Source organism: Magallana gigas, chromosome 2 (genome assembly GCF_963853765.1).
Source record: "Magallana gigas chromosome 2, xbMagGiga1.1, whole genome shotgun sequence".
NCBI classification, from domain to species: Eukaryota; Metazoa; Mollusca; class Bivalvia; order Ostreida; family Ostreidae; genus Magallana; species Magallana gigas.
In genome coordinates this window covers 48,111,750-48,137,791 of record NC_088854.1, presented here as the reverse complement: position 1 = coordinate 48,137,791, position 26,042 = coordinate 48,111,750, and the positions used below count along the sequence as shown (strand labels likewise).

The 26,042-nt window shown below is 32.9% G+C and overlaps 3 protein-coding genes and 1 long non-coding RNA gene across 22 annotated transcripts in view; 1 reads left to right on the top strand and 3 right to left on the bottom strand.

Annotated features, from left to right (window-relative positions):
• Positions 1-6,272, bottom strand: part of LOC105335674 (C-Jun-amino-terminal kinase-interacting protein 4) — a 28,889-nt gene extending 22,617 nt beyond the window's left edge. For 9 of the 19 annotated variants that reach the window (XM_034447672.2, XM_066076941.1, XM_034447682.2 and 6 more), the window contains exons 1-12: positions 5,835-6,272; positions 5,345-5,465; positions 5,159-5,229; positions 4,934-5,022; positions 4,425-4,523; positions 3,547-3,818; positions 2,632-3,054; positions 2,454-2,480; positions 1,831-1,933; positions 1,418-1,497; positions 1,042-1,077; positions 87-125 (exon numbers count right to left, since the gene is read on the bottom strand). In XM_034447672.2, coding sequence (XP_034303563.2) covers positions 87-125; positions 1,042-1,077; positions 1,418-1,497; positions 1,831-1,933; positions 2,454-2,480; positions 2,632-3,054; positions 3,547-3,818; positions 4,425-4,523; positions 4,934-5,022; positions 5,159-5,229; positions 5,345-5,465; positions 5,835-6,131 — 1,657 coding nt within the window. In that variant the 5' untranslated portion in view covers positions 6,132-6,272. Of the gene's footprint in view, positions 1-86; positions 126-360; positions 385-1,041; positions 1,078-1,417; positions 1,498-1,830; positions 1,934-2,453; positions 2,481-2,631; positions 3,055-3,546; positions 3,819-4,424; positions 4,524-4,933; positions 5,023-5,158; positions 5,230-5,344; positions 5,466-5,834 lie in introns of all 19 variants that reach the window. The other 10 variants (XM_066076937.1, XM_066076938.1, XM_066076936.1 and 7 more) reach the window with 10 other exon arrangements.
• A 25-nt stretch (positions 6,273-6,297) lies between these two features.
• LOC105329890 (uncharacterized) lies at positions 6,298-16,722 on the top strand. Its single transcript, XM_034447689.2, has 19 exons — positions 6,298-6,515; positions 7,251-7,351; positions 7,911-7,980; positions 8,256-8,386; positions 8,513-8,601; positions 8,944-9,043; positions 9,464-9,507; positions 9,762-9,839; positions 10,042-10,238; positions 10,333-10,397; positions 10,565-10,671; positions 11,820-11,925; positions 12,057-12,156; positions 12,567-12,606; positions 12,883-12,934; positions 13,195-13,390; positions 13,656-13,782; positions 15,818-15,908; positions 16,379-16,722. The coding sequence occupies exons 1-19, from the start codon at positions 6,338-6,340 to the stop codon at positions 16,466-16,468; spliced, it is 1,962 nt and encodes a 653-aa protein (XP_034303580.2). The 5' UTR covers positions 6,298-6,337; the 3' UTR covers positions 16,469-16,722.
• On the bottom strand, positions 14,170-15,619 carry LOC105329844 (uncharacterized). Its single transcript, XM_011431309.4, has 2 exons — positions 15,182-15,619; positions 14,170-14,754 (listed from the first exon to the last, which is right to left on the bottom strand). Exons 1-2 carry the CDS (start codon positions 15,261-15,263, stop codon positions 14,444-14,446), a joined length of 393 nt encoding a protein of 130 aa, XP_011429611.1. The 5' UTR covers positions 15,264-15,619; the 3' UTR covers positions 14,170-14,443.
• A 1,997-nt stretch (positions 16,723-18,719) lies between the features above and the next one.
• On the bottom strand, positions 18,720-21,957 carry LOC105329846 (uncharacterized). Its single transcript, XR_900400.4, has 2 exons — positions 21,619-21,957; positions 18,720-18,934 (listed from the first exon to the last, which is right to left on the bottom strand). It is a non-coding gene; the product is annotated as an uncharacterized lncRNA (long non-coding RNA).
• Between the last annotated feature and the right edge of the window lie 4,085 nt (positions 21,958-26,042).

Genomic DNA, 26,042 nt, shown 5'->3' with positions numbered 1-26,042 from the left:
ATTTCATTTTGTTACTTGGAGTAACTACTTTTGACAAAGAAGTAAATCACAGAGACAAGTGGAATGGTATATACAGAAGTGCATACCAGTAGAACGTCTTTCATTCTCATCTTCATTTTCAGAGTCTAATACAACAAAAATAAGCATGCATTATAAACACAAAATGCACAAACAACAACAACAACAAAGGTCAAGAGATACAGGGTGAGAGAGTCAGAGCTTCCTTAATTCAGTGAACTCCATGTCTTGAGATGTCTACCACACAGTGCTATGGTAAGCTATGACTCTCTCTCTCCACTGTCTCAGTAATATCAGAACAACATGCTAACATCTTTGATGTTCAAACTGAAGGTTTCATACCAAATTTCTTAAAGTTTTTCATTTCTGAGGAAAACAATGTAAAATTGTTCATAAGTCACATGAAGATCAAATTTCATAATGCAAGGATTATTTGATGCTGCTGATCCCCAGGTAGTTTATAACTACAGGTTGATACATAAATACAGGTTATATACTGGTTATTATGCAGTTTAGTATCAAGTCTAATATGCACTGGAAAATTTATTCATCTTGCATATTGTGCTAGTAAATAAGTCCTGTTAAATGTAACTTGAAGCCTAGATGACCATGCAGAGATACATGTATATAATTTCAATCATAAACTAGAGTGCATTGAACTAAATTGTTTTACAATTCTTTTTGACCAGAATACCTGCATACATAACAAATTATTCTTTATTTTAAATGATTTCTTCTGACTAAAAACATTCATCTTGAACCAGAAAAAAAATGGAATGATGATTAATGCAAGTTACACTTGTCTCAAGTTGTAAGCATGCTATCACTCAATAAAGAAAATAAATGATTGCTAAAGTAATAATAGAGTTTAGTAATCAGGCAGTCTGATATATACATCACTGTAATTAGAGGAAATCAATCTACATACATGTCACTACCCAGAACAGAACAGACAGACATATACATGTATAGACACATCTACATAAAGGAGACCCGAGTGGCGGCATCCTCGTGGTACCCTACCTGATGAGGCGTAATCTCCAGGGTTTACCTCCCGTCCTTTGTAGGACAAAATACATGATGTAAACAAATGATGTCAGCCAACATGTTTGTTAATAATTTCCCTTTATGAAATAAAGATTCTAATTCCCATTCTCTACTCTAAGCCAACAAGAATTACGTAAACATAGTACCCCCAAAACCATATGTATTGTTTGATTTGCATATATTTTGAACATTACATCTACATTATTCATTCAATCAATGATAAATAGATAAATATTTTTTGTTGAAGCATGCTTGTTATCTATTAAATGAAGAATCTACATGAGTATTATTTAACATATAACCCTTCATTAAAATTTCAGAATCCATAGTGATACAAATATTTTGGTATTACCTGTGATGCCAAAGTCCACATCCCCAATGATATCTGTGTCCTGAGACTGAAGTTCATCAAATATTGACTCGTTATTTCTCCTGAAAAAAAAAGGTAAAACAAAATTTATCAGGTAATCAAAGATGAGGATAGTATCTGTGATAGGAACAAACTGAAACAAGGATCAATAGGAAAGAAAATTTGAACAATGTCTGATATCAGTAAAAAGATAAGCCTAAATGAATATCAAGGGGAATGGTCAAGACTAACAATACCCAACAAGGCATTGTTTTTGTGTAGTTTCCTTTGGTGGTTTAACCATTTCCTTAGATGATTCAATAGCAATTTTTGCATAAAATAATTGAAGAAGCAATCATTTCATCAGGATACCTATTTATTGCTTTAGAATACTGTCAAATGAAACAAACACTTACTTGGGTCCTCTTGACCTATTGGACTTCACACTTGACATGGATTCTTCCATTTCTTGAAGCTCTGGTGTTGTAGCTACAATTTTAGCCAAAGTATGATCCAAACCTATAAGATACATCATTTGTTAGTTATTCATACTTATAAAAAATATTATTACTGTACAAGGTGCAAGGGCATAATAGATTTATTATAAAGGAAGGCTGGGCACAATATACTTACCATCATAAAAATCACAATAAGCAATGCATGAATAGAAAAAAAAAATCAATCATTGGTTAAAATGACAATTTTAAAACATCAAAAGGGTTTAGTAATGTCAGTTCCAGAACAAAAAACAACTTCAAAAAATCATACCTTTATCCATTGATGAAATTTATTAACCTAACTGTTAAATATATGAATTCATTTGCTGCTAATTGAGGTATGAAAGCATGTATTTCTTTTTTAAATATACATGTAGGATGTGAGATTTTGATTTGTGCTTGAACATTAACATATCTGTAGGGATGTACAGTATACAAAAATAAATGAACATATAAGTAGGTTTTAAGTAAGCGTGTGTAGAACAGCTGTTGTTGAGCGGCACAGAATTTTTTTGGCTAAAGAACAACAGTGGATGAGTTACCTTCAAAGTATAAGCTACGACCAAAATCTAATGGAGAAACAAAATAACTCCTTATAATTACTAACAGTACACAGTTAACTAATCTTACAAGTGAATATACAAAGAAATAAGTAAAAGAGACAGACAAAATAAAGAAAGAGAGAGAAAAGAGAATGGCATTTGTCGTCACCTAACTTACCCATAATCTTATCCTCCTCAAACTCTGCCTCCTCTTCCTCAATACTTAATCTACTATCATGCCTTTCCCTAACCCTACCGTCCTCAGTTTGTGGGGTGGAGGTCTTGACCTCAGGGGGCTTACTGACCTCAGGTGAACTTACAACGTTCTGATTGTCTATCATGTTCTCTGAGTCAGACCGGTCAACAGTGACCCTCTCATTATCTAAAGTACTATCTTCAGTTCTGTCCACTGACTGTGGGACTGACTGAGATTTCTGACTAGCTTTACCATCACTAGGACCGAGTTCACTAGTATTGTCGGTATTATTAGATACTTGAGTATTTGATTCACTTTCACCCTGATTGTCTTTTTCTACTTTCACTTCCTGAGAATCTTTTGGTTGTGCGGTGCTGCTATTTTCTTCAGTATTATTTTGGGGTTCTGAATAAAGTAAAGAAAATCAAACAACTCAAACATGCAAACAAGAAATAAACCAAACTTAAGCATGATAAAAATTAGCATTCCAGCAAAATGGAGCAAAAAATAAAAGTAAAATTAATGAAATGTACATCTGAAATTTCTTCAACATTAGAATGCTGTACCAAACTATTTGAATAAGGCAAAATTTCAATAAGAAGTTGAGAAAGTGACTAAGATATTATTGATTATAGAAATTGTTATGAATTTTATATTGATTGATCAATTCACATTAAAATTAATATAATTATTCAGATATTTACAAGTAATATTTTAGTAAAAATCTATTATGATTTTTGATGATTTTTAAGGTAAACATTACAATATACAGCAAATGAAAAAGAATGCCCAGAATTTGAAAAATGATGTTTGGTACAACAAATACAACACAACATGAACACGATGAATAACATGATCAGAAATACAACAGAGAACACAACCAAGAGATAGAATTACTTGTTGCTGTGGCAAACTCTCTGACGTTAATACTGTCGGTCACTTGACCCTGGTCACAGGTTTTGGTCTCCTTCTGCTTGCCTTTGGCACTCTGTGGAGAGTCCAGTTCTCCCAGTTCACTCTGTAGACTGACATTGGAGTCTGCCACACTGCGGGGTGACATCATGTCATCAAAACTACTGAAGCTAGGAGGGGTACTCCCTGACCGGGCACTGATGTTCTGACCATAAGCTATACTGACCGGGCGAAGGCTTGGTAAATGAAATCCTCCTCTGTTAACAACAAACACAAGGGCAGTGATATTCTCAATTCTAAACTGTCACAATGAATCATAATTATCTATTAAAGGAAACTATTCAGATGAAAAACCAAACAATATCTTAATGTGTTGAGATATTTTTTTATGAATATTACTGCATGTCTGACAGCAGAAATTGAAAGTTGCCAGATGAAAATTATTACGGGTATTCAAATTCTAGAATTCATTTAGGGCGAGAATATCTGTGAAATTAAAGAACAGCTAGAAAAGTGAGTGAATAAGAATAAGTATACAGAGTAAATAAAAGGTAATATATAATTACATATAATTGAATCTGTTAAATTAAATTTATATCTCTGAAAATAGCTCACTGAGTACATTAATAAAAGTGTATAGTAAATGAAGATCCTGTTTAGCTGAAAAGATATAAACAGAAATAATGGAGGTCATTCTTTGCTGAAAGCTATTTTACAGGGAAATAGTTGACTGGAGAGTCTGACATCACTATCCAGAGATCATAGAAGCTGTATTTTGTAAAACAAAGCATCAAATTTGTTGGAAATGAAATTCATCAAGTCATTCCAGACAGAGTGTTGTAGCCATGCCCTGGTTGTAGTACCCTAACACTGGCTCTGTCTGGCGATACACCACTCCTTCAGTATCACTCCTCTCACTGTCATTTCTTAGTATCTGAGTCTGCACACCTACAGTTCTCAAGCTTTTTCCACACAAAAAAGTTATCATAATGTTTTATACATAAACACTTGTCTTTATAGTAAATAAATTTCAACCCAAAATAAACATTGTATAACATACAATATATATTGTATAACATACCATGCTATATTTTCCTTTGAATTGGTTAATGGATTTCCTTGATTATTGTTTCATTTAAAAAGTTTGACATACATGTTTACTTGCATTCGGAACCTTCAAGGTTTTAGCACCATGAAAAATAATATTTGAAAATACAAATAATACTATTAAATACATGCTGTAAAATCATATTTTGAAAGTGATGGATTAAAAATATTCCAGCACACATTATTTTAAAGTTTCATATTCAATCCATTGTATGCCTATTACTGGTTGCTTACATGATGCTGGTAGGTTGTGGAGATAACTTACTTAGAACGAGGACTGTTTGAGACTTCCATTCTGTCAGACCCCATCACGATTTTAGTTCTCTCCATGTAGTCCATATGTGTTCTGAATAACTAAAAATCAATTTGAAGATTTCCATATAAAAGAGTAACATGATTCAGTCAAGAAAAGCAATTATTCACGTACTTGAAATCTGGGTAGTAAATCTCAGTTTATTACTATACTTTTTAAGATAATTTCGGATCTTACCTCTGTATATCTTTCATGTAGTTTTGTGTATTCCTTTTTTAAATCTACTTCTTTTTCTTCCATTCTGGACACTAAATAATAGAATGATATAAAACAAGATCAAATAATATCAAAATTTGATAACTGACCTCTCCATTTTACTATTCAGATTATATTCAGTCAAAATTACCAAGATAAAAACATTACCATGATCTGCAGAATTTTTCACTTTTAATTCCAACATTCTCACAACAGACTCCAAACTTTCAAGCTTATCCTGCATTGACTTTTTCTCTCCTTCAACTGCATCTTCCATTTCCAAATATTTCTAAAAGATTAAAAAAGGAAACATTATGATTAGCGGGTGAAAAAATATTATTGAGATTACAATATGTTTTTTAATCAAAAAGGACAATTCAATTTTCAGTCTTATGTTTCATCCGAATGATTTTAATTAATTATCAATAAGAAATGCTCATTTTTTTTTAGATTAAAATTTTTGAATATAAAATACCATATGTTTAAAGTCAGTACTAAACAATACAAATAGAAAGAGCAAACAAATGTTATGGCAATTGAAGCAAAAGGGGGAGGGGTATCGTTCAATGTTTTTATTGCATCTTATATCACTCTCTTTAGGAAACCAAAAAAGCAAATCAGTAATACTTTTTCATGAACTTTAAATGTTACAACTTACTTGTTCTGTACCCTTTCTGAGTTGCTTTTCCCTTTCATATTGTGTCAAAAGTTGCTCATTATCATCTCTTAATAGTTCTAACTCAACATCAGCCTCTTGCTTGTCCGAAAGAGACTGATCAAGCCCTTCTAGAAGAGCCACTATCAACGGCATCAACTCTTTTACTACATCTTCGTCGTATTTCTTGATCATTCGTTCAAATTCTTTGTAAATATTTGTGGCTAATGAGGAAACCTTTTCAGACATTACATGCCCTTCCTCGGACGTCCCATACACTGTTTCCGTAATCGCTGCCATGATTTTTACGTTTTTTATACTAATTCGATAAGAATAATCTTCAAAAGGATGCAATTACGCATCCATCAGTTGTAGGACCATAAAATTATTATCCGTCTGTAAAGATGATGCTGTCATCCATTTTGGCCAGAAGTGACGAAACTTGTCATATGATGTAGTGCGCATGTGCGACTTGAACTTCCTGTCAGCAGACGGCTGAAGTGAAAATGAAACTACTCACACCGCAAATATTTAATGCTTTTAGAAATTACAAATGCAAAACATTGCCTTGTTCTTCATATCTGCAATTCAGATATGAGAAAAGGAGATACTCTGATTATTTACCAGGAAAGACTGTCAGAATAGGATGCGCAAGTGGTTTTTGGGGGGATACCTCTGTTTCGAGTACGTTGTTTACCCGAGATAAGTCAATTCGTTACGTGGAAATTTGGCCCCCTTAATTAATATTTTTTTAAAATTTTATGTTAGAAAAATCGTGGTGGATTAAATTTTATGAACTGGAATTAATTGATGATTAATCTTAAATGAATAATAATAAATCAAATGTTTATTGCTAATGTTTAAGATATTGCCTATAGAGCTACAAAACAGTTGAAATATCACATATCAACAGGTCCAGAACAATCTCTTGATTTAGCATCATGTATATAGCTTGTTCTGTTTATATCTTGAATAAGCTATATAGCTTTAATAAGCTATTCAGAATAACTTGATTTAGGGCTTGGCCAAAACTGTGCTTTGCCAATTCGGTACATCATCATAATAGCTAGTACTGAAATGCAATATGATACAGATCACAATACATTGTAACTCAATGAAAACATGAAAAAGGGTTTAAAATATATTCAATTTATTGATGCATTACCGCATGTCCAAAGTGATTTCAGTATATTTAAAATGAGCAGTGCACAATTTACAAATTACTTTAGTATTATCATTGGTGTATTCAAATCTACGTTTATTTAACCTGTTGCACAGTCATTTTCTGCCAAATATTGTATAAGCTAAATATAATATGTTTACTGTATATTGGAGTATTTAAATTGAAATTAAGAAATCGTATATAATATTGTAATTTTTGATTGAATACTATTATTGTATAATATAATTTTCTTCCAGCCCCACAACTTATCTATGGAGGGAAGATTGATTACTTGGTCTATGACTATCTGGCTGAGGTCACAATGTCTCTACTTGTTGGGGCAAAGCATAAGAACAATGTATGTGGTTTATTTTTACTTATATGTAAATCAAAACATTCATATTTGTAATAAGTTTTGTAAACTTTGTGAAAAAAAGAATTTTTTGATAAATGTATATATTGCATATATGCATTGTTTTCTGAAATTCCTTTCCCTGTGATCATGGTGATACACTGGTTGTATTTGTACACTAACTAGACGTGATACTAATTAAGTTGCCCTTTTATAATGACTCTGCATCCAAACAGTAAATTGGTCATATTTCAATAGAAGGTTTCTGTCCAGTGAAGACAAAAAAAGAGTGAGGGTTAATCCCCTAAACTTTCTTTTCTCCATCCCCTACCTGCAGATGCAACATAATTTTGCTTAACCCTCTCTATGTAACATTTTTCATTGGCAGTAGGTTGATTTTATATTACTGTACAACATGTTATCTTGGAATGCCTATAACAGTAACAAGCTGTTTGCTTATAACCACAAAGGCACTATATTTTGTAGACTATAAATCAACCAATAAACTTATTCCTAGGTTGGTTAGAATTATTTTGACTGTTGATTATTTTCATATTTTTAACAGGAGATGGGATATGCTCCAGATTTCATTACAGTAGCCATGGCACCATTTATCAAAGATATCAAAAGACAAGGTAGGCAATAAAGGTCTATGTGTGATTGAATTACAGATTACTTATTTATGATAAAGGTATACTTTAAGAAACTACAGTTAAATAGGGTTAATATAGTGAAATGCCAGGGACAAGCAATTTTTATATGTTATAAGCATAATTCATAATGTACGATCAGTTTTTAATATACACTTTAAAGATTAGGGAAATGAAACTGATGTAAGCATGAATTCTTTTTGAGCATTTTCTCTATGACTGTGTTTTAAGATATTATACTCTTGTGTTATATTTTTAAGGAATAAAGGTTGTAAGCAATGCAGGGGGAGTAAATCCTCATGGTTGTGCTGCTGCACTGAAAAAAGTATGTGAGGTTGCAGGGGTCAATCTAAATGTTGCTGTTGTCACTGGTGATGATCTCATGCCAAAGGTAAAAGTCTTGATTAGAGTGACAGACATACCCTCACACACACACACCACACAAATCTATGATGGTCCAAGCAAATTATAAATTTAGAGAAAAAGGATTTTCATTACCTTTTTAATTTCATTTCAGTTGAAGAGTCTCCAAGATGACTGTATAATAGATATGCAGTCTGGTCAATCATTTCCAAAAGCAGTGGTCAGCATGAATGCCTACATTGGGTAATATGTGTAAATTTATTACTTGCATGTTCTATCCCAGATTACAGGGACCATTAGCTACTGTAGATTCCTTATTAAAGGCAAGGAATTAACATCTGCTAAAAATCGCGAGAAGCAACCCTCACCGATTATAAAATCATGCTGTTATTTTTCAGACAGTTTTGAACTTTAGGAATTATAACAAAAAAATGGTGCTCACGATTTTATATTCCCATGATTTAATACAAAACAGTTGAATTGCGGAATTAAGCACCAGTACTCGCAACAAATAAGGAATTTACAGTAGTAATGGTCCTGTATAGGTAGTTTTATTAATTGGATACTTGGATTGTTTTGTTACAGGGCAGGCCCCATTGCTCGAGCCCTGGACCTTGGAGCTGATGTTGTGATCACAGGCCGCTGTGTAGACAGTGCTGTAGTGTTAGGACCTCTTGTACACACAGTAAGTTTGCCTGTCTGTGATGATGGGAAAAAAAATAGTTTTTAAACTTGTACTTAACTTAATTTTAAGACTGATAAACTGCAATAATTACATCCAAATTTTACATAAAAATTTTAATGTGAAATACAGATAACTTGAAAATGCATGAAATTTCACATTAATTTTTGTGTATTACTTTCTACATGAAATTCTTTTGTGATTCAATTGGCTGAAGTTATAAGATATGTTATTGGAATTTGCTTACTATAATGTGAAAATTTCACTAAAAAATTCATTGCTTGAATTTAGTACTATGTTATCATTATGGGATTGTTGCTTAAAATGTGATAATGCAATACACATAATTTTGAAAAGAAATTGAGGTTTTTAAATGTTTATTCCTTAAGGCACATGATTTTTAGTTGATTTATATATTTCTAGTTCGGATGGGATTGGAAAGATTTCAATAGTCTTGCTGCAGGAAGGTGTGTGCAAATTACGCGACTGTATATTAATAAAGACATGTGTTATTGTTACATACATGTACCAATACCGGTACATAAATTGATATTGCTGAAAATCATTTCCTGGCCATTCAATACTTTACTTTACATTTTCAAGGAATATTTATCAATTTGGAGAGGGTTTTCTTTATTTTGGTTATAATTCAATTGAGTACATGAGAATGGTAAGAGTTGCTGATTGTGCATTTTTAATGATATTGTGTTGATTTTTACAGTCTTGCAGGTCATTTGGTAGAGTGTGGGGCTCAGGTCACCGGAGGAATTTTCACAGACTGGGATAAGGTACCCGACTGGTAAGTTACTTTTCATACAAATTATGTAATCTGCTAAAGTTCAGTTAATTTTAACAGTGTTATAGCCCTTGGATTTTAAAATTGAAAGCTCCTTTTTGGTTGTAGCATATATTGAGCTTATTTTGGTGAAATGCATTAGGTGTGTAGTTCTCTAAAATTACCAACTGTAAATGCTTGTATAACGATACTCAATCTGTGACAGGGACCACATTGGATTTCCTATTGTGGAGTGTGCCTCCAATGGTGGATTCATTGTCACCAAACCAAAGGCAACAGGGGGTCTGGTGAACAGGGGGACGGTCAGCGAGCAGCTGGTGTATGAGATAGGGGACCCAGAGCACTACATGCTCCCTGACGTCTGCTGTGATTTCTCTCAAGTACAGCTGGATGAATTTGACAGTACGACCTTAAGCTGACCTCTATATTTATTGTGTTATTCAAACTACTGTATAACACAATTTAGACTGAACTCTATAATGATATTGCATTGTAGCGCCTGATGGTACAGCTGTTTATGTCTCAGGGGCCAAAGGTCATCCTCCTACCGGGGAGTTCAAGGTCAAAATAAGATCCTAATTGTGCTACATTTACTTACTCGATCTCCATATCTTGCTTAAGATTACTTTTGAATTTCATCGTTTCTTTTATCTTAAACTTAATTTGTCAAATATTTAATTTCTATAACTATTCTGTGCCATAACACACATTGCTTTTACACTAATCAGGTTTGTACCATATATCCCAGTGGATTCAGAGCCACTGCTGTAGCTTGCGTGGGTGGTGTCAATTCCAAGGCTAAAGCAGAAAAAACAGCTGAAGAAATCCTTAAAAGGCAAGTGTAGTCTGTATTCTGTACCCTTACAATTATGGTTTTTTGGGAGTTGATTTTAATCAACTCTCCTATGCAGTCACTTTGGCAAACTGAAAGTGAAACAGTGTTTGGACCTAAGCACAAATCATCACTGCTGACAAGTTTTAGTTCTTGAATATAATAGAAAAATTTGATGTAATGTATGCTGAAGCATTGTTTTTCAAGGAAAGTTATCTATAAACACTTTGAAAATAGTAAGATTTTATATAATACGAATAATTTAGATATTTATGTAATCTCATGTATGCCTACGCCAGAGTTAAATATAGTCTTGTTAAACCAGACGCTTGGCTGTCTCCGTAAATCTCCGTCAATCAGAGAGGCTCTCTTGCTTGTCGGAGATTAAAGGAGACAGCTGAGCGTCTGGTTGAACGAGACTGGAGTTCAATATCTATAGTGCTTGGATCCATACAATTTTTAGAATTGTTTCGATTACTAATACATAGTTTGAAATCTATCTTTAAATATTACACAACATGATTCATATGGGGTTTCTCTAAATTCTTGTCTGAAAAGTCTAATTAAAATTCATATTACAGACTAGAAACTAATTGCCATGCAAGATAAGTTGATTTTGTAATAAATGATAATTGATAAAATCAACTCCCGTCAGTACTTCAGTACTTTGATTTATGAATGCATACTGGTTGGTTATTAATAAGATGAAACCCTGTTTCAAAACAATTTTTGTCATATCATCATTGATGTTATTTATTTTAACAACATTCAAGACAGTAAGAATCTGGAATTACAAAGATGCAGATAAGCCATATTTTGATATGCACAATTGCCTCTGTGTCAAAACAATATTCATTCACTAGAATGAACAAAAGTACCAAGAATCGTTTCTTATATCCATTTTTATTCTTCTTTACTGATAAGTATTTGTACTGATTAAGAAAACTATAAAAAAGAGACATAAATTTAGACCTGGGACAACTGTGTAACTACACATAATATACAAATATAGCTTAACTTGTATGAAATACTGGGGAATCAGTAAGAGAGAAAAATTTAAGGAACGTTCAAAAAAGGTACAATGTATCAATAAAAAATGAAGACTTTGATAGTTACAGTACAGTGTACCTTTGTACATGTATTTATTTCAGATGTAGAAGAGTTTTTTCACAATTAAATATGAGTGATTTCACGAAAGTCAACCTGGAGGTGCTTGGCTCAGAACATATCTATGGACCACATAGTAGAGTTCCAAAGGTTTGTCAATTTGTCTCATTTGATCGAACTACAGATGTATCTTATGAATATGGCATTGAGAGGTAAAGAGTTAATTAACTGTGGAATATACATGTATCTTATGCCAATGTAATCCATAACCTTGTCATTAGGGTGTAAGGGATGCTGTTATGTGGTTAGCAGTTCAACACAAAGACAAAAAGGCATTAGAGTTTTTTGCCAAAGAAATTGCCCCTGCAGGAACGGGGATGGGTATGTATCTCCCACCGACATCATGTGTACCGGTATTCTGATCATGGTTTTTTAATGTGGATTAGGCCAAATGTTCCAACCAGGTATTAATATGAGGTTTTCATTATTGCAAGAAAGGGTTATGTCGTACATTTCTTCATCATCCCATGATGCTGAATGGTCTAGTCCTATCAAGAGTGTTTGAATAATAAACAAATTGCATTGTTTTTAAGAAAAATGACAAGTTGTTTTCCTCTTAGTTAAACATTGGTGCACAGCAATTGCATTTATCTAATCTCATCTTTTGAATTCCTGAATAACTTAAATCTTTTTCTAATGTATAAAATTTTGATATTGTTTGAAACTACATGTAGAAAAATCATCTGCTGATAATTCATATCTAACAAATCCAAACTATGTTCCGTACACAGCTCCAGGATTAACAAACATCATTGGTGGACGCCCAAGAGTGTAAGTACCCAGATCGCAACTCTGTCAGAAAAATTTTTATATGGGTATATATATTTATACATGTATATATATTTAGCTGCACATGTATTTTACATTTGGTGAAGTTGAACTATTTTTTTTCAAAATTACCTCTTCTTACTTAAATTTGAATTATTTCATATGAGAATATGAATATTTATAAAATAAATCTTAATCTGTTGTTGGTCCAGTATGACTGTTGATTTGGTTTGTGTACTTGTGCATTTATTTATATTAATATGTTCTATTTGTTTGCAGAAATCCAGTGCTGAAGATGTTTTCCTTTCTGTATCCACGCAACAATGTCCAGGTAAACATGTTTGTGAGACTTTCAGCAAATGCCCCGGAACTTCTCTTCGTACATATAACCATTTTGATTTAGTAAAAGGTTGCCACAATATCAGAATTAAATGAGTTTGTTTTAAACTGAAACAGAGCATGGTGTTAAAGAAGAAAATTTGATACATATATAATCAATTACCGTTATAATTCATTCCATGCATATGATTTCATAAAAAGATGTAGTCGTGTAGTGATTTTCTTGTATAATGAATTATTTAAATGCGACAGGTTGACATCCACATGAATGGTGAACATGTAGAACAGTATCAGTTCCCAGACATCCCTATGTCGGAGTACATGACCCAGAATGTCACACCTCCCTCCCGAGTGGTGGAGACACCCCTCCCAGGGGGAGACTACTCCTTCAGGCTGGAGGAACTGGCCTACACCAGGAGTGGAGACAAGGGAAACAGTGCTAATATTGGTAATCAACTCATCTGTATTGTCAAGATTAGGGGGAATTCATTATCACAGTTCATATATTGGTACAAACACTGATCTGTACAAACTAATTATCAAGATAGGGTGGAAATCATGATAGCAGTTTTATGCAGTAATTGAAATGGCTCTCAAGTAATATTTGTGTTCTTTCATGAGCGACGTGCATTTATTCAAAAGAAAAAATATTTCTTTAAAGTGTTATATGTTTAATGTATAAGTGTGTAATGACCATTGTATTTGTGTTGTAGGTGTGATTGCCAGACACCCTGATATACTACCCTATCTTAGACAGGCTCTCACTACAGAGGCGGTGGAAAGCTACTTCTCCCATCTCTTTGAGAATAAGAGTGTACCCAGTCACCATAAGATACAGAGGTATTTTATAAAAGCTTGTATATATTTCAACAGTAAGAAGTTACTACTGGTAGATATTTCTAGATATGCTTGGAATGCAATTAAAATGCATTAAAAGGGACTTAGACCTAAAATGAATGTCACAAATATCAGGAAATGGTTTTTTTTATGTTTTAAACGAAATAGCATTGTAAACACTGAAATTAGAAAAATAAAATTTGATGAACTTCGTGACCATGCCCCTTTAAGACCCATATAACATATACTAGGCATTTTAGATTGCATATTTGGGATATTAGGTTTTGGTTTTATCTTGTCACCAAAATCAATTTTTCTCTATTGCTTTTTTTTTTTATAAAGAAGACTATAAAATTGATTATGGTTATAATTTATTAGTTTTTATAACATGTAAGCACTTTCACATTTTGAATAGAATATACAAATGGTTCAGCACAGAGGAGCACATGAAATAATATCATTGTTTACACAAAAGGACACAATAAAACATCAGTTGAAAGTTTGGATATCTTTTTAGCCTATCAAGAGGTTCTTACTCTTGAAAGCCATTTAAAAATTTGAGTCTTATTTGACACACAATGTCAGAATAAAACACTGTCACACAATGAAAATCACTAGAATATCACAAACACAATATCACAAGGTAGCAACAACTGGGATGTCACTAACTGGCCCTGGAGAAGTTACAATGGGCCACCACTAGAGCATGCTGGTACTTCTCTGACTGACCACTCTCGCACTGGAAGTTGTCCTCTGGGATCTCTAGGGGAGGGAGCATGCGGCAGGGGTCCATGGTCTGCATGATAATGCGGGCCAGCATCTGGACGTTCAGCCAACTCCTGTGGGAATAGCGCTGGTAGAAGTGTCGGACGGACTGTAGAACGGTCATGATTCCCATGTAGTGAAGGGACTGTCCCTTGTGACCCTTGAGAACAGTGCGCACTGCCAGTCGATATTGTCTCTTAATCTGTCGCTCTGAAATATTAAAAGCAAAATAAATACCAAGCAGATACTTTTATTTTCATCAGAACAACACCATGCAGATCTAAAATAATTTACATATCCTTTTTTTTGAAATACAGATTATGGTAATGACATATCACAGAGTTTGTGTTGAGTCATAGAAGACATATACTCTTCATTCTTTAAAATGCTTGCAACTTTCTGATTTCCTCAACAAAGCTCTGTATTTGATAATTACAGGTATGATTGTTTAGATTACAATTATGTAGGTTGGCTAAAAAAAACCTGACAAAGTTTGTAAATCATTGAAAAATGATAAAACCATTGTTAATTTTTGTTTCTTTTAGTATTATACTTAATATTTTATTTCTGAAGGATATAGTGTTCAGTTACAAATTTAAATGAGAATTAATTATCAGAAAACTTTACAAAATCCTACCTATGAGTTTGACCTGGGCCTTGGCCTTCTCGTGATGAATCAGGTGTCTCTGTAGGAGTTGTGCACTGGTCTTAACATCCATGGTTTTGAGTATATTGATAGTATTATATTGAATGGTTTGAAGAAGAGAGTTGTAATGAAATGCCCTGCAAGTTCCCCCTTATATATCATCCATGCATCAGGAGTTACTCTTTTTCTTCATTAAGTAAATTTTGAGACTTTAAATGAGGTCATTATCCTACTGAGATCAAAGGAAGTGGGACACAGGTAGGTTTGTTTGACCCCCTTGTTAAGTTCTCCACAGTTTCATGGTTTAATTATCACTCCTGCTGAGTTAATTACAACAACTGTTATAATTGATCATGGGTAAGTGAAGTATTGTCAATTAATACTAATTACCACCCCTTTGATCTCTTCACACATCTCCAAATTATTTATTTTAAAAAACAATATATCTTATAAATAGAAAATTAACATGTATTGCAATTAAATATCCAATATAAAATTTCATTAATACAACTATTTCTTTATTATATCTAGCTAGAGTTTTAATATATATTTTGATTGTATTTTTGGTTGTCTTTTTTATTGACGAAATAGTAAATGTTGAAAATACCTTTCTCTTAAATTTTAAAGGTATGATGTACCAGGAGTGTATGGGTTGAACTTTGTGCTGCATGATGTGCTAGGGGGCGGAGGAATCGCCTCTCTCAGGAGTGACCCTCAGGTATGGATAGAAGATAGTTCTGTTTAAGTGCAAACAGTCATTTTTATGGAAAATGGATTAAAAATACCGGTTTATGAAAAGGTATAGCACCAGCCTTTTATTGTACTGGCTCTCATTAAAAAATATCTCACTATAGAAATATATTTTTTTAAAAAAGATTAAAAAAGAGGCATATAAAATCAAATACACTGTAAGTTAGCTACATATGTTGTGATAAAATGTGAATGCACAATCATCTGCAGTTCTTATGATATGAACACCCTCTCCTATCACCTCATGATTATAGGAAATTTTCTTTTTGTTACACATGTACCAGTATATATATTTGGCTACAAGTAACATGTTCAGTTGATTAAACAATCTACAACAGGGAAAATAAATATATCACACGCTTATATTACAACCTTCAGAGTGACTGCTTTGTAACCACCTAGTTAACAATGTCTGAAAATACTGGTATTATTTTCAAGGGAAAAGCCATGGGCCAGATGCTGTTGGACTTTGAAATCAAAAATGTGCCCAACTTAGTAGAAAAAATAGAGAAGAAATACAGAAGATAGCAGGCAGCAGCGCAAAGTGTTTCGGCTGAAAACAGTGTAACTACCGGGTATATAGGAACTGTGACTGTGATATTTATGAGTGACCTTATTAATCATGTTCAAAATTACATGAAGAAAAGTTAAGATTTTCATCGAATCATATGTATCTCTTAAAAGTGCAAATGCATTGCAATCAATTTTTCTTATCAAAATATTTTAATAAAATAATAATGTTTTATGTGCAAGTCATATAAGAAATAAAGCTTTGTACCAATGGTGTTGTAGAATTATTCAATATTTCTGTCCTTTAAATACAGATAGTTTAGGGTATTTGTGGAAAGAATACACAAAAAAAATAGTCAAAAAATAACTTTTAAAGTTCTTGTCTACAAGGAATTTTTTTCTTTTTTTAGTTGTTATTTATTTTAATAATATTTGGTTGCACAATAATTTATTTTGAGTGAATTTAAGTGTTTTCAACACTGTAGGCGCCAGGGTAAATGTTACCTATTACCAAAGACAAGATTTTATAAACAACATACCGGTAATGCACTTGTAACTGATGATAAGTTATTAACTTTTATATAAAGATTTTAGTTTCCTCTACATTATAGAAGAGCTCTTTTAATTGCATTTATAAACCCTAAGTAGGAAATGGAAGTCTTAGAATGTAGTGTATCCATTTATAACCTTTCAAAGGTATTACCGGTAATGTACCTTGCTCCAGATTACAGGTTACCCTCACCCATCCCTTCTATGATTTCAATTATTTTTAACCCCAATGGAAATGCAGCAGGAAAGTGTAATACAATTCTTTTTTACTACACAACAGTTGTTAGCTTGTCTTTATGTTCATCTGTGTGCGTAAAGAGTGTCCATACATTACTTGCAAACCAGAAAAGTTGTTTCACACAGCAAAACCTGTGTATATGTCTTGAGCAGAATGTAGAAATTACTGGTAAAAATAAAAACTGTTTAAAATAATTTAACCTGTGTTTGAACATGGCAAAATTTATGCATGGTTATCATCAACTAAAGAACCAGAAAACTACATCTTGACTTATAGATATATTTAAGGGGTCTATGACAACTCATAGAAAGACGACTTGTCGAAAAAAATCATCGATGACAACGATGCAACAACACACAGAATGGACAGCGCATAGAAAGGACAAGTCATGGAATAGACGACTCATGGATACGACAACACATTCGACAGTCATAGAAAGTGAAAGAAAACCTATTAATAAAATTTTTATTCACATAAACATTAATATTTACCCTCAAGATCATTTAAATACATGTAGTTACCATCTCTGATTCGTTCCCCGACGGTTTACACAATTGTATTTTTTTTTTTCAGAGTTTTCCTTTATGAGCGGCCACTTCGAATTAGAGTCCCCTAACAAGTGCTCAGTTTGAATTTCAAATAAGTTTTCTTTTTCCTATTGCACAAGTGTGCAAAACCATTGTATGCCAATTTGTTTGTATTCATCTGCGACGGAATAAGGTAAATTGGTACCTCCTTCAGCCATGTTTTAAGTGAGTATGAAAAAATAATCTGAGAAGTATTCAAAGATTTTTTACTTCAGAGTATATACATGTAATATCGATGAGTTGTCATTCTGTGACATGTTGCGTCAGCGAGTTTTACTTTTGATTACCTGGTAGTTGACTTTTGAGTTTTGATGAGTTGTCGCATTCGATGAGTTGTCTTTGACGAGGTGTCCGGTGCCGATATTTTAGTTTTGTTTAACACACCTTTACCTGCAATACTTTTAGCTTTTCCAAAACCCCTTATGTGATATATGTGATACGTATCCCAATGATACCTCTATATTCTGCTTATGATCAATGTACAGTAAAACTCGTTTATTAAGAACACGGATATTGCGAATTCACGGATATAGCGAAGTCATCTTGGATCCCCAGCTATGTAAATTTAATGAATTTTTTATACGGTTATAACGAATTACGGATATAACAAAGTAATTTCTCAGGTCCCAGTGACTTCGTTATAAATGAGTTTTGCTGTATGAAGGTTTGCGGTGTGAAAGGATTTTTTGTAGAAGGAGAGCAATATTTTGATCCTGTTTACACAGATAGGAAAAGACCACCACAAGCAACCTTCGACTAGCTCCTTAATCTAATTGTTCAGATGTTCTTAATCAGAATTAAAGGGCTGTTGGAAGGGTTGATTTTAATCAGTCTGCCATATTGATGGTTAGTTCTCTTTTGATAGATTAAAATATGCATAGATCAAAAAGAGCTATTAGATATGCGAGATACATTTATTTATCATCATATAACTGCAAAAACAGGATGCTCATCATCATCAAAAACAATTTTGTTATGCAGTGTCCAGGGTAATTCGTGTCCAGTATCTACATTTTCCTCCATGAGGCATTGTCAAACTATGTACAGCTCTCTTGACCTCCCAGCAGAGCAACAGTCCTTAGGAATTCAGCTGCTTCATAACGTATGGTACTGTAAAGATAAGATGACATACATTCAGTTACAGTCAAACCTTGACATATGCCAAACTATATGGGAAAAGAAAAACCGAGAGATATCTGATAAATTCAATTTACAAGTAAATATTTCTACTTTCATTTACTAACCGTTATAAACCTTTCATACATTACAGTAACTGCAAAGAAAATCGTTCATAATTGCACAAACTTATTGATTCCCGGACAGCTTTGATGTATGATTTACTTAATACCGAGCGCAGCGAGAGGCGGGCGAAGCCCGCCTCGCGAAGCGAGGATTAATGGTAACACGTATATATAAGAAAATCAGTGAAAAATGAAAGTTGAATCAGGGGTACTAAGGCCAAAAAAATTTTCTTCCAGCCCTGGGCGCCGCCATATTGGGAGCCATTTTGTTTTTAAAAAGTTAGTTCGATCATTGATTGACTGGTACTTAACGATGTTTATTGCCCCTAATCTAGATTAAAATTTTCTAGTGTTTCAATAATAGGTAATTTGAATTAAAAGAAATAAAAGAGGACACCAGATAAGCTTCAAAAGTGCTTCAATCAAGAAACACGACTAGTTCTATGTATATCTTATCAAATTATCAGATGGAAAATAAAAACATTACCATCAAGAACTGAACTTTTAGATACTGAATAAAGTATTCGATTTTATTACCGCGTTATATATATGAATTAAATTGATAAACAATGAAAGAAGAAATTTTAAAAAAGTTCGGAATAACGTTACTCTCTTCGGCTATTTCCGAAGACAAAACGTGTACGTTTTACGTCTGAAACATGACGTCATAATGTAGACTGAGCACGCGACGTTTACTTAAACTTTAGCTAATGATTTGAGTAGGCAACCAGGCGGATCCTACTGTGCACGTTCAAATTAATTTTGATTTACAAAAATCAAACTGCACTGTGTTATATCTGCGCTCGGTCCAACGGTCACACCGTTTACATATTACCGAGCGCAGCGAGAGGCGGGCGAAGCCCGCCTCGCGAAGCGAGGATTAATGGTAACACGTATATATAAAAAAATCATTGAAAAATGAAAGTTGAATCAGGGGTACTAAGGCCAAAAAAAATTTCTTCCAGCCATGGGCGCCGCCATATTGGCAGCCATTTTGTTTTTAAAAAGTTATTTCGATCATTGATTGATAAGTACTTATCGATGTTTGTTGCCCCTAAACTCGATTAAATAAGTTCAAGTGTTTCAAAAGAAGGTAATTTGAATTAAAAGAAATTAAAAATGAAACCAGATAATTTTCAATAGTGCTTTAATCAAGAAACACGACATGTTCTATGTATGTCTTATCAAATTATCAGATGGAAAATAAAAACATTAAGGTCAAGAAACTGATCTTTTAGATACCGAATAAAGTATTTAATTTTATTACAGCGGCATTCATATGAATTAAATTGATAAACAATGAAAGAAGAAATAAAAAATAGTTCGGAATAACGTTACACTCTTCGGCTATTTCCGAAGACAAAACTTGAACGTTTTACGTCTGAAATATGACGTCACAATGTAGACTGAGCACGCGACGTTTAGTTAAACTTTGTCTAATCATTTGAGTAGGCAACCAGGCGGATCCTACTGTGTGCGTTTCAAATAAATTTTATTCTACAAAAATCAAACTGCGCTGTGTTAAATCTGCGCTCGGTCCAACGGTCACACCGTTTACATATTATGTGTGGTAGATAGTACCAGAGACATAAATAACATAATGTTATTTTATATTTATGTCTCTGATAATACCCACTTGATATGACCCCCCCCCCCCCCCCCCCCCCAACACACAATTCTTTGAACCTTTCCAGGAAAATATAGATTATACCGAGCGCAGCGAGAGGCGGGCGAAGCCCGCCTCGCGAAGCGAGGATTAATGGTAACACGTATATATAAGAAAATCATTGAAAACTGAAAGTTTAATCAGGGGTACTAAGGCCAAAAAATTTTTCTTCCAGCCATGGGCGCGGCCATATTGGCAGCCATTTTGTTTTTTAAAAGTTAATTCGATCATTGTTTGACCGGTACTTATCGATGTTTGTTGCCCCTAAACTCAGTTAAAATGTTCCAGTATTTAAATAGAAGGTAATTTGAATCAAAAGAAATAAAAGAGGACACCGATTAAGTTTCAATAGTGCTTCAGTCAAAAAACACGACTAGTTCTATGTATGTCTTATCAAATTATCAGATGGAAAATAAAAACATTAACATCAAGGAACTGGTCTTTTAGATACTGAATAAAGTATTCAATTTTATTACTGCGGCATTTATATGAATTAAATTGATAAACAATGAAAGAAGAAAAAAAAGTTCGGAATAACGTAACTCTCTTCGGCTATTTCCGAAGTTAAAACGTGTATTACGTTTGAAACATGACGTCATAATGTAGACTGAGCACGCGACGTTTTGTTAAACTTTGGCTAATGCTTTGAGTAGTCAACAAGGCGGATCCTACTGTGTGCATTTCAAATAAATTTTATTCTACAAAAATCAAACTGCACTGTGTTAAATCTGCGCTCGGTCCAACGGTCACACCGTTTACATATTATTAAATGTAACCACTAACCTAGCACTAAAAATCATAACTGAGTATACATGCTTTCACCCAAAAATGCTTGTGTAACAACGTCAGGAGTAAGCCCTTATAAATAATAGAATATCATCACTCACGAGCACGGATAACGGCACATGTGACTGCAAATACACAAACGCTCTGTATGCACCCATATCTCGCTATTTTCTTTTGTTCTTCTGGGTCGACTTTAGGGGGCAATCGCAACATTTTCAAGTTCGTTTCAATCTCTAGCACATGCAATGATTTTCAATGTCATTCAATAGCATTGTTTACCGTTATAAAAATGAGAAAGAGAAAAACGCATATAAGACTATGAATATGGGTTTCATTTTTTTGGTCCATTGTCTTTTTCACCACGTGGTGTTTTGGCCCTGCAGTATATACCTGTGTAATTAAGGTTGTCCATCCACAACTATCATATTTCATATCTATTAGATTGCAAGTTTAATCACCAAAATTTTAATGTGATTTTAAAGGGTTTATTAAATAATAAATATTCACCTCTGAAATTGAAGAAAAAATTAATATTAAAGGGACTTGGACACGATTTGACTTGAAATGTGTGTAACTTTCTTTTGTTGAAAATATTATTTAAGAAGATATTGAATTAGTTTAAATTGTTATTTACATGAGATTTTGTCTAAGAAATGGTAATTCTCTACATTACTTTTTTATAAACAACTATAAGACTCGAGTTTTGTTTACATAACAATCAATTCTTAAAATACCTCTGTATCTCGCTTGTAACTTGACTTTAACATTTAATATTTTGGTCAATCATTTAAAATGCACCAATAAACCATTTTATACATAAAAAATAAAAATAAAATATTTGATCTCAAATCGTGTCCAAGTCCCTTTAACAAATTTATCATATATACTTAAGTCTATGGGGAAAATGCATTTTTAAATATATTTTTTTAGGACAAGTAATTTTCTCACATTTCTCTTGGTAAAAAGTTGCAAAAGCTTTCCCTTTCTTTGAATATGCTAAAATAATTCATATATAATTTACCATACATATTTTCAAAAAATTATCTTTTTAATTTTCTTAAAGGGCAGACAACTCTTTAAAACAGTTTTAAGTGTAAAAAGTTTATTTAATTGACTACATACATAGGTCCGATTTTGGTTTATGTCAGCCTTAAACAACTTAAAAAATACGTATTTGATGTAGTATAGATTAATCAAAATGGTTAAATTCGCCTTAATTATTGATGGACTACCTTAATAGAATCTTACACGGCATCGTTAAAATCTACAGGTTTTGTTAGAGATATATAAAAAGTTGAGTAGCTGACCATTTGAATCACTTTAAACCAAAGAAATCCAATTTAAATTATGATCAACGGGTAAAGTAGTACACTTTTACATTGAATTAAGTTTGGTTTAACGTGGTCTTCTTATTGATAATTGAACGATTATTTCAGTTAATCTGGTTAATGACTTTTTAAAATATAATAAAGCATATAGCGACATACATTAAAAAAACATCCCATGAAACTGTTATGTGCGTGGCCTAATGGTAACTCTTACATGTACACTTTGATTTTGCGGTCGCTTGAACGATTCCTCTGAGTAGTTTTTTTTTCTTTTCCTTAAAAGCATGATAAGAATAGATCGAGTGTTTAGATTACATGTATCTAGTGTATCTAATCTGCTGGAGTTTTTTTTTAATTCTTTTGTTTAATTCTGAGTGTGAGCATGCTTGGGATATGAAAAAAATCAACAACACCCAGATCTCTTCCGTCAACAACACTGCATTCATTGCATTGATCGGTTATCACGTTCATAATATCAACTGATTTTATACATAGAGTTCTCGATGCAGGTTTCCTATTTATGACAAATCAGTGGTTACATACTGACACCATTATAAAATCAGTAGGTTTTGATCATATTGCGACAGGTACCTGTATCTAATTTTAGCAACAGGTCATGACTTTCCATTCAAACACAGGTATGGGAAAAGGCGCTATACCTTTTTTAATACAAATAGAACCATTTTAACGAGACCTTGGACTTTCGCTTAGACGTAGCTATCTATTTCTTGCGTCAAAACGAGTTATTTAAAAATGACGTAGTTTCAAGCGAAATATGCACCGATTGCGTAGTCTTAGCTCAAAAGCAGACAAATAGTGTTGATTTCAAAGAGCCATGGCTGAGTGGCCAGCAATGAAATACACAGGCCTACGTCATATTGCTGTTTGACACAACCACCCAAAATCCAAGCTCTTGATAAAATGGTTCTAAAGTTATTTTATTGGAACAAACACGATAACTATAATTGGTAAATGCCAATTTAACATTATTTTAAAGGGTAGAGTTAATGCATATATTTATATTGTCAACAATGGTTATCTACATGAACGGTATAATTTTAAAACTGTAATATTGTAAAACTGAATTGACTGAGCTATCTTGCATGTTGACGTAATTATCTTGCTTTTCAACATATTGATATTGTATGTCGACATGTTTAATATAGAAAAATTAGTAACTTCCACACAATGGGACAGAAGTGTGCCACCAAACACTATAGTATGATATAGAGCTTAGTTTTAAATGATACGCTTGCTTTATAGCAGAATAAACTCTTTAATTTCTACCGCATTCATCTGACCTAGCGGTTAGCATAGCTGCTACTATCTTAAATGTAGTCCAGAAGAATATTTGCTATATATATATTATACAATTTTAAAAAAATTGGACTTCATTAGGTCGATATGTTGTTATATGCACCCTTGTCAAGTGATATTGACCGAAGCCTTAATGTGATATCGACCAGGCTTGCCAGTGTAACAGTTGGTAGGGTGTCTAAATCTACGTATGAACATCCTATCAATTTCGATATCTGATCATGAAACGGACGAACGTCATGTGATGTCCTTTCAGCCAATAACAATTACGAAAATTGTTGTCTTACTTAATATCAAATTTTATTGACAGTACTGGTAATAAATGTGGTGGAGACTACTAGTTTGACAAACCTATGCATAATAATAGATGTATTGGCCCCATGAGTGATCATCCCTGCATTCTTCACCCCCTCGCCCCTCACCAACACTCAAATTCCTTGTACCTCTGTAATATGCAGCCATGCAACTAGTTGAGCTGTAGTCAAACCATGCAGTTCAATTTAGAACCCCCTTAATATTCATGATAGAATGAGCAAAGAAACATGATTCCTTGAGTATTAGAGAAGATTCCAATTGTTTTCATATTCATTGATAAAGCAGCAAGGTCTGAAACAATTTAAATACTCTTAACTGTGCCACAGTCTGGGAGATATCCCCGTTTCGGAAATTAGACAAAAGACAAAATTCACATTCTTTGAAAGTTATATCCCTCCATAGGCGCAACTCAATTTTTTGGCCATAAAAATTATTTTTTTTGCCATCAAGATGCAATTTGGTCAAAATTTAGGACAGATAGACAGACTGGAAATTCGTGTCCACCTCATCTAAACCTGTTTGCTGTATACATGTACATGTAAAATAAAGTAAAAAAAAAAACCTTTTTTGAAAATTAAATCCAAGATTTTATTTTATAATTTGACATTTCAAACACCAATATTAATGAAAAATGAAATTCAAATACCCACTGAAAGGAGACGTTAAATTGTGTGTTTGTATGATCCTGATATATTATACATGCATTATAAATCTTAGATGATATGATACCCTCGAGATTCTACTTTATGAAAAATATTACACTGTAAATGGAGAGAAAACAGTTCACAAGGGTGAACAAAAATGTAAACAAGTCAATGCAATAACCCTTTGAAGTGGAATACATGTACAACCAAATGTAAATATCTGGAAAAAATGAGCACTAAATGTTTTGAATCAGATGATCACTTAACATCATTATTGCTTATCTGAGATTATTTTAATTTGCCACACATCAATGTCTGAATAATCTAGTTTAATCAAGACACAACCATTCATGACTAGTGAAAAACATCATTTCGAAAAATATGCTTACTGGAAAAAGAAAAGAAATCAAATGTGATAGCATTAAATAACTCTATTATTCAAATTATATCCCACCAGTTATAAAAAAACCCTGGTTTATAAAATTATGACTTTGATTTATAAACAAAAACTTATGTACATTGTATTAAATACATTATGGAAACAAAATAGATCAATTCAAATAGTTCTTATCTTCTTATACTTTCATTAGATCATCTTGGTACATTCCCATAATTATTACACAATATAAACTACATGTACTAAGATTATGATCAAATCTGTGTCTCTATTGAAATGGAAGGTAAAAAAATACATATATAGATCATGAAAATAGACAATTCAAATTGTACCAGCCTACGAGATGTATTCACCACAGAAGTCAAACACTAAGTTTAAAAAAAAAGAACATTATAGACTTTCTATAAAATAATTTAGAATTCATTTCTTTCATCAACATCTTATCTTCATTTTTTATGGCACTATAAATGACAATGAGTCATAACTGTATGGTTTGATGTGTATTTGGTTTTTATTTTATTTAA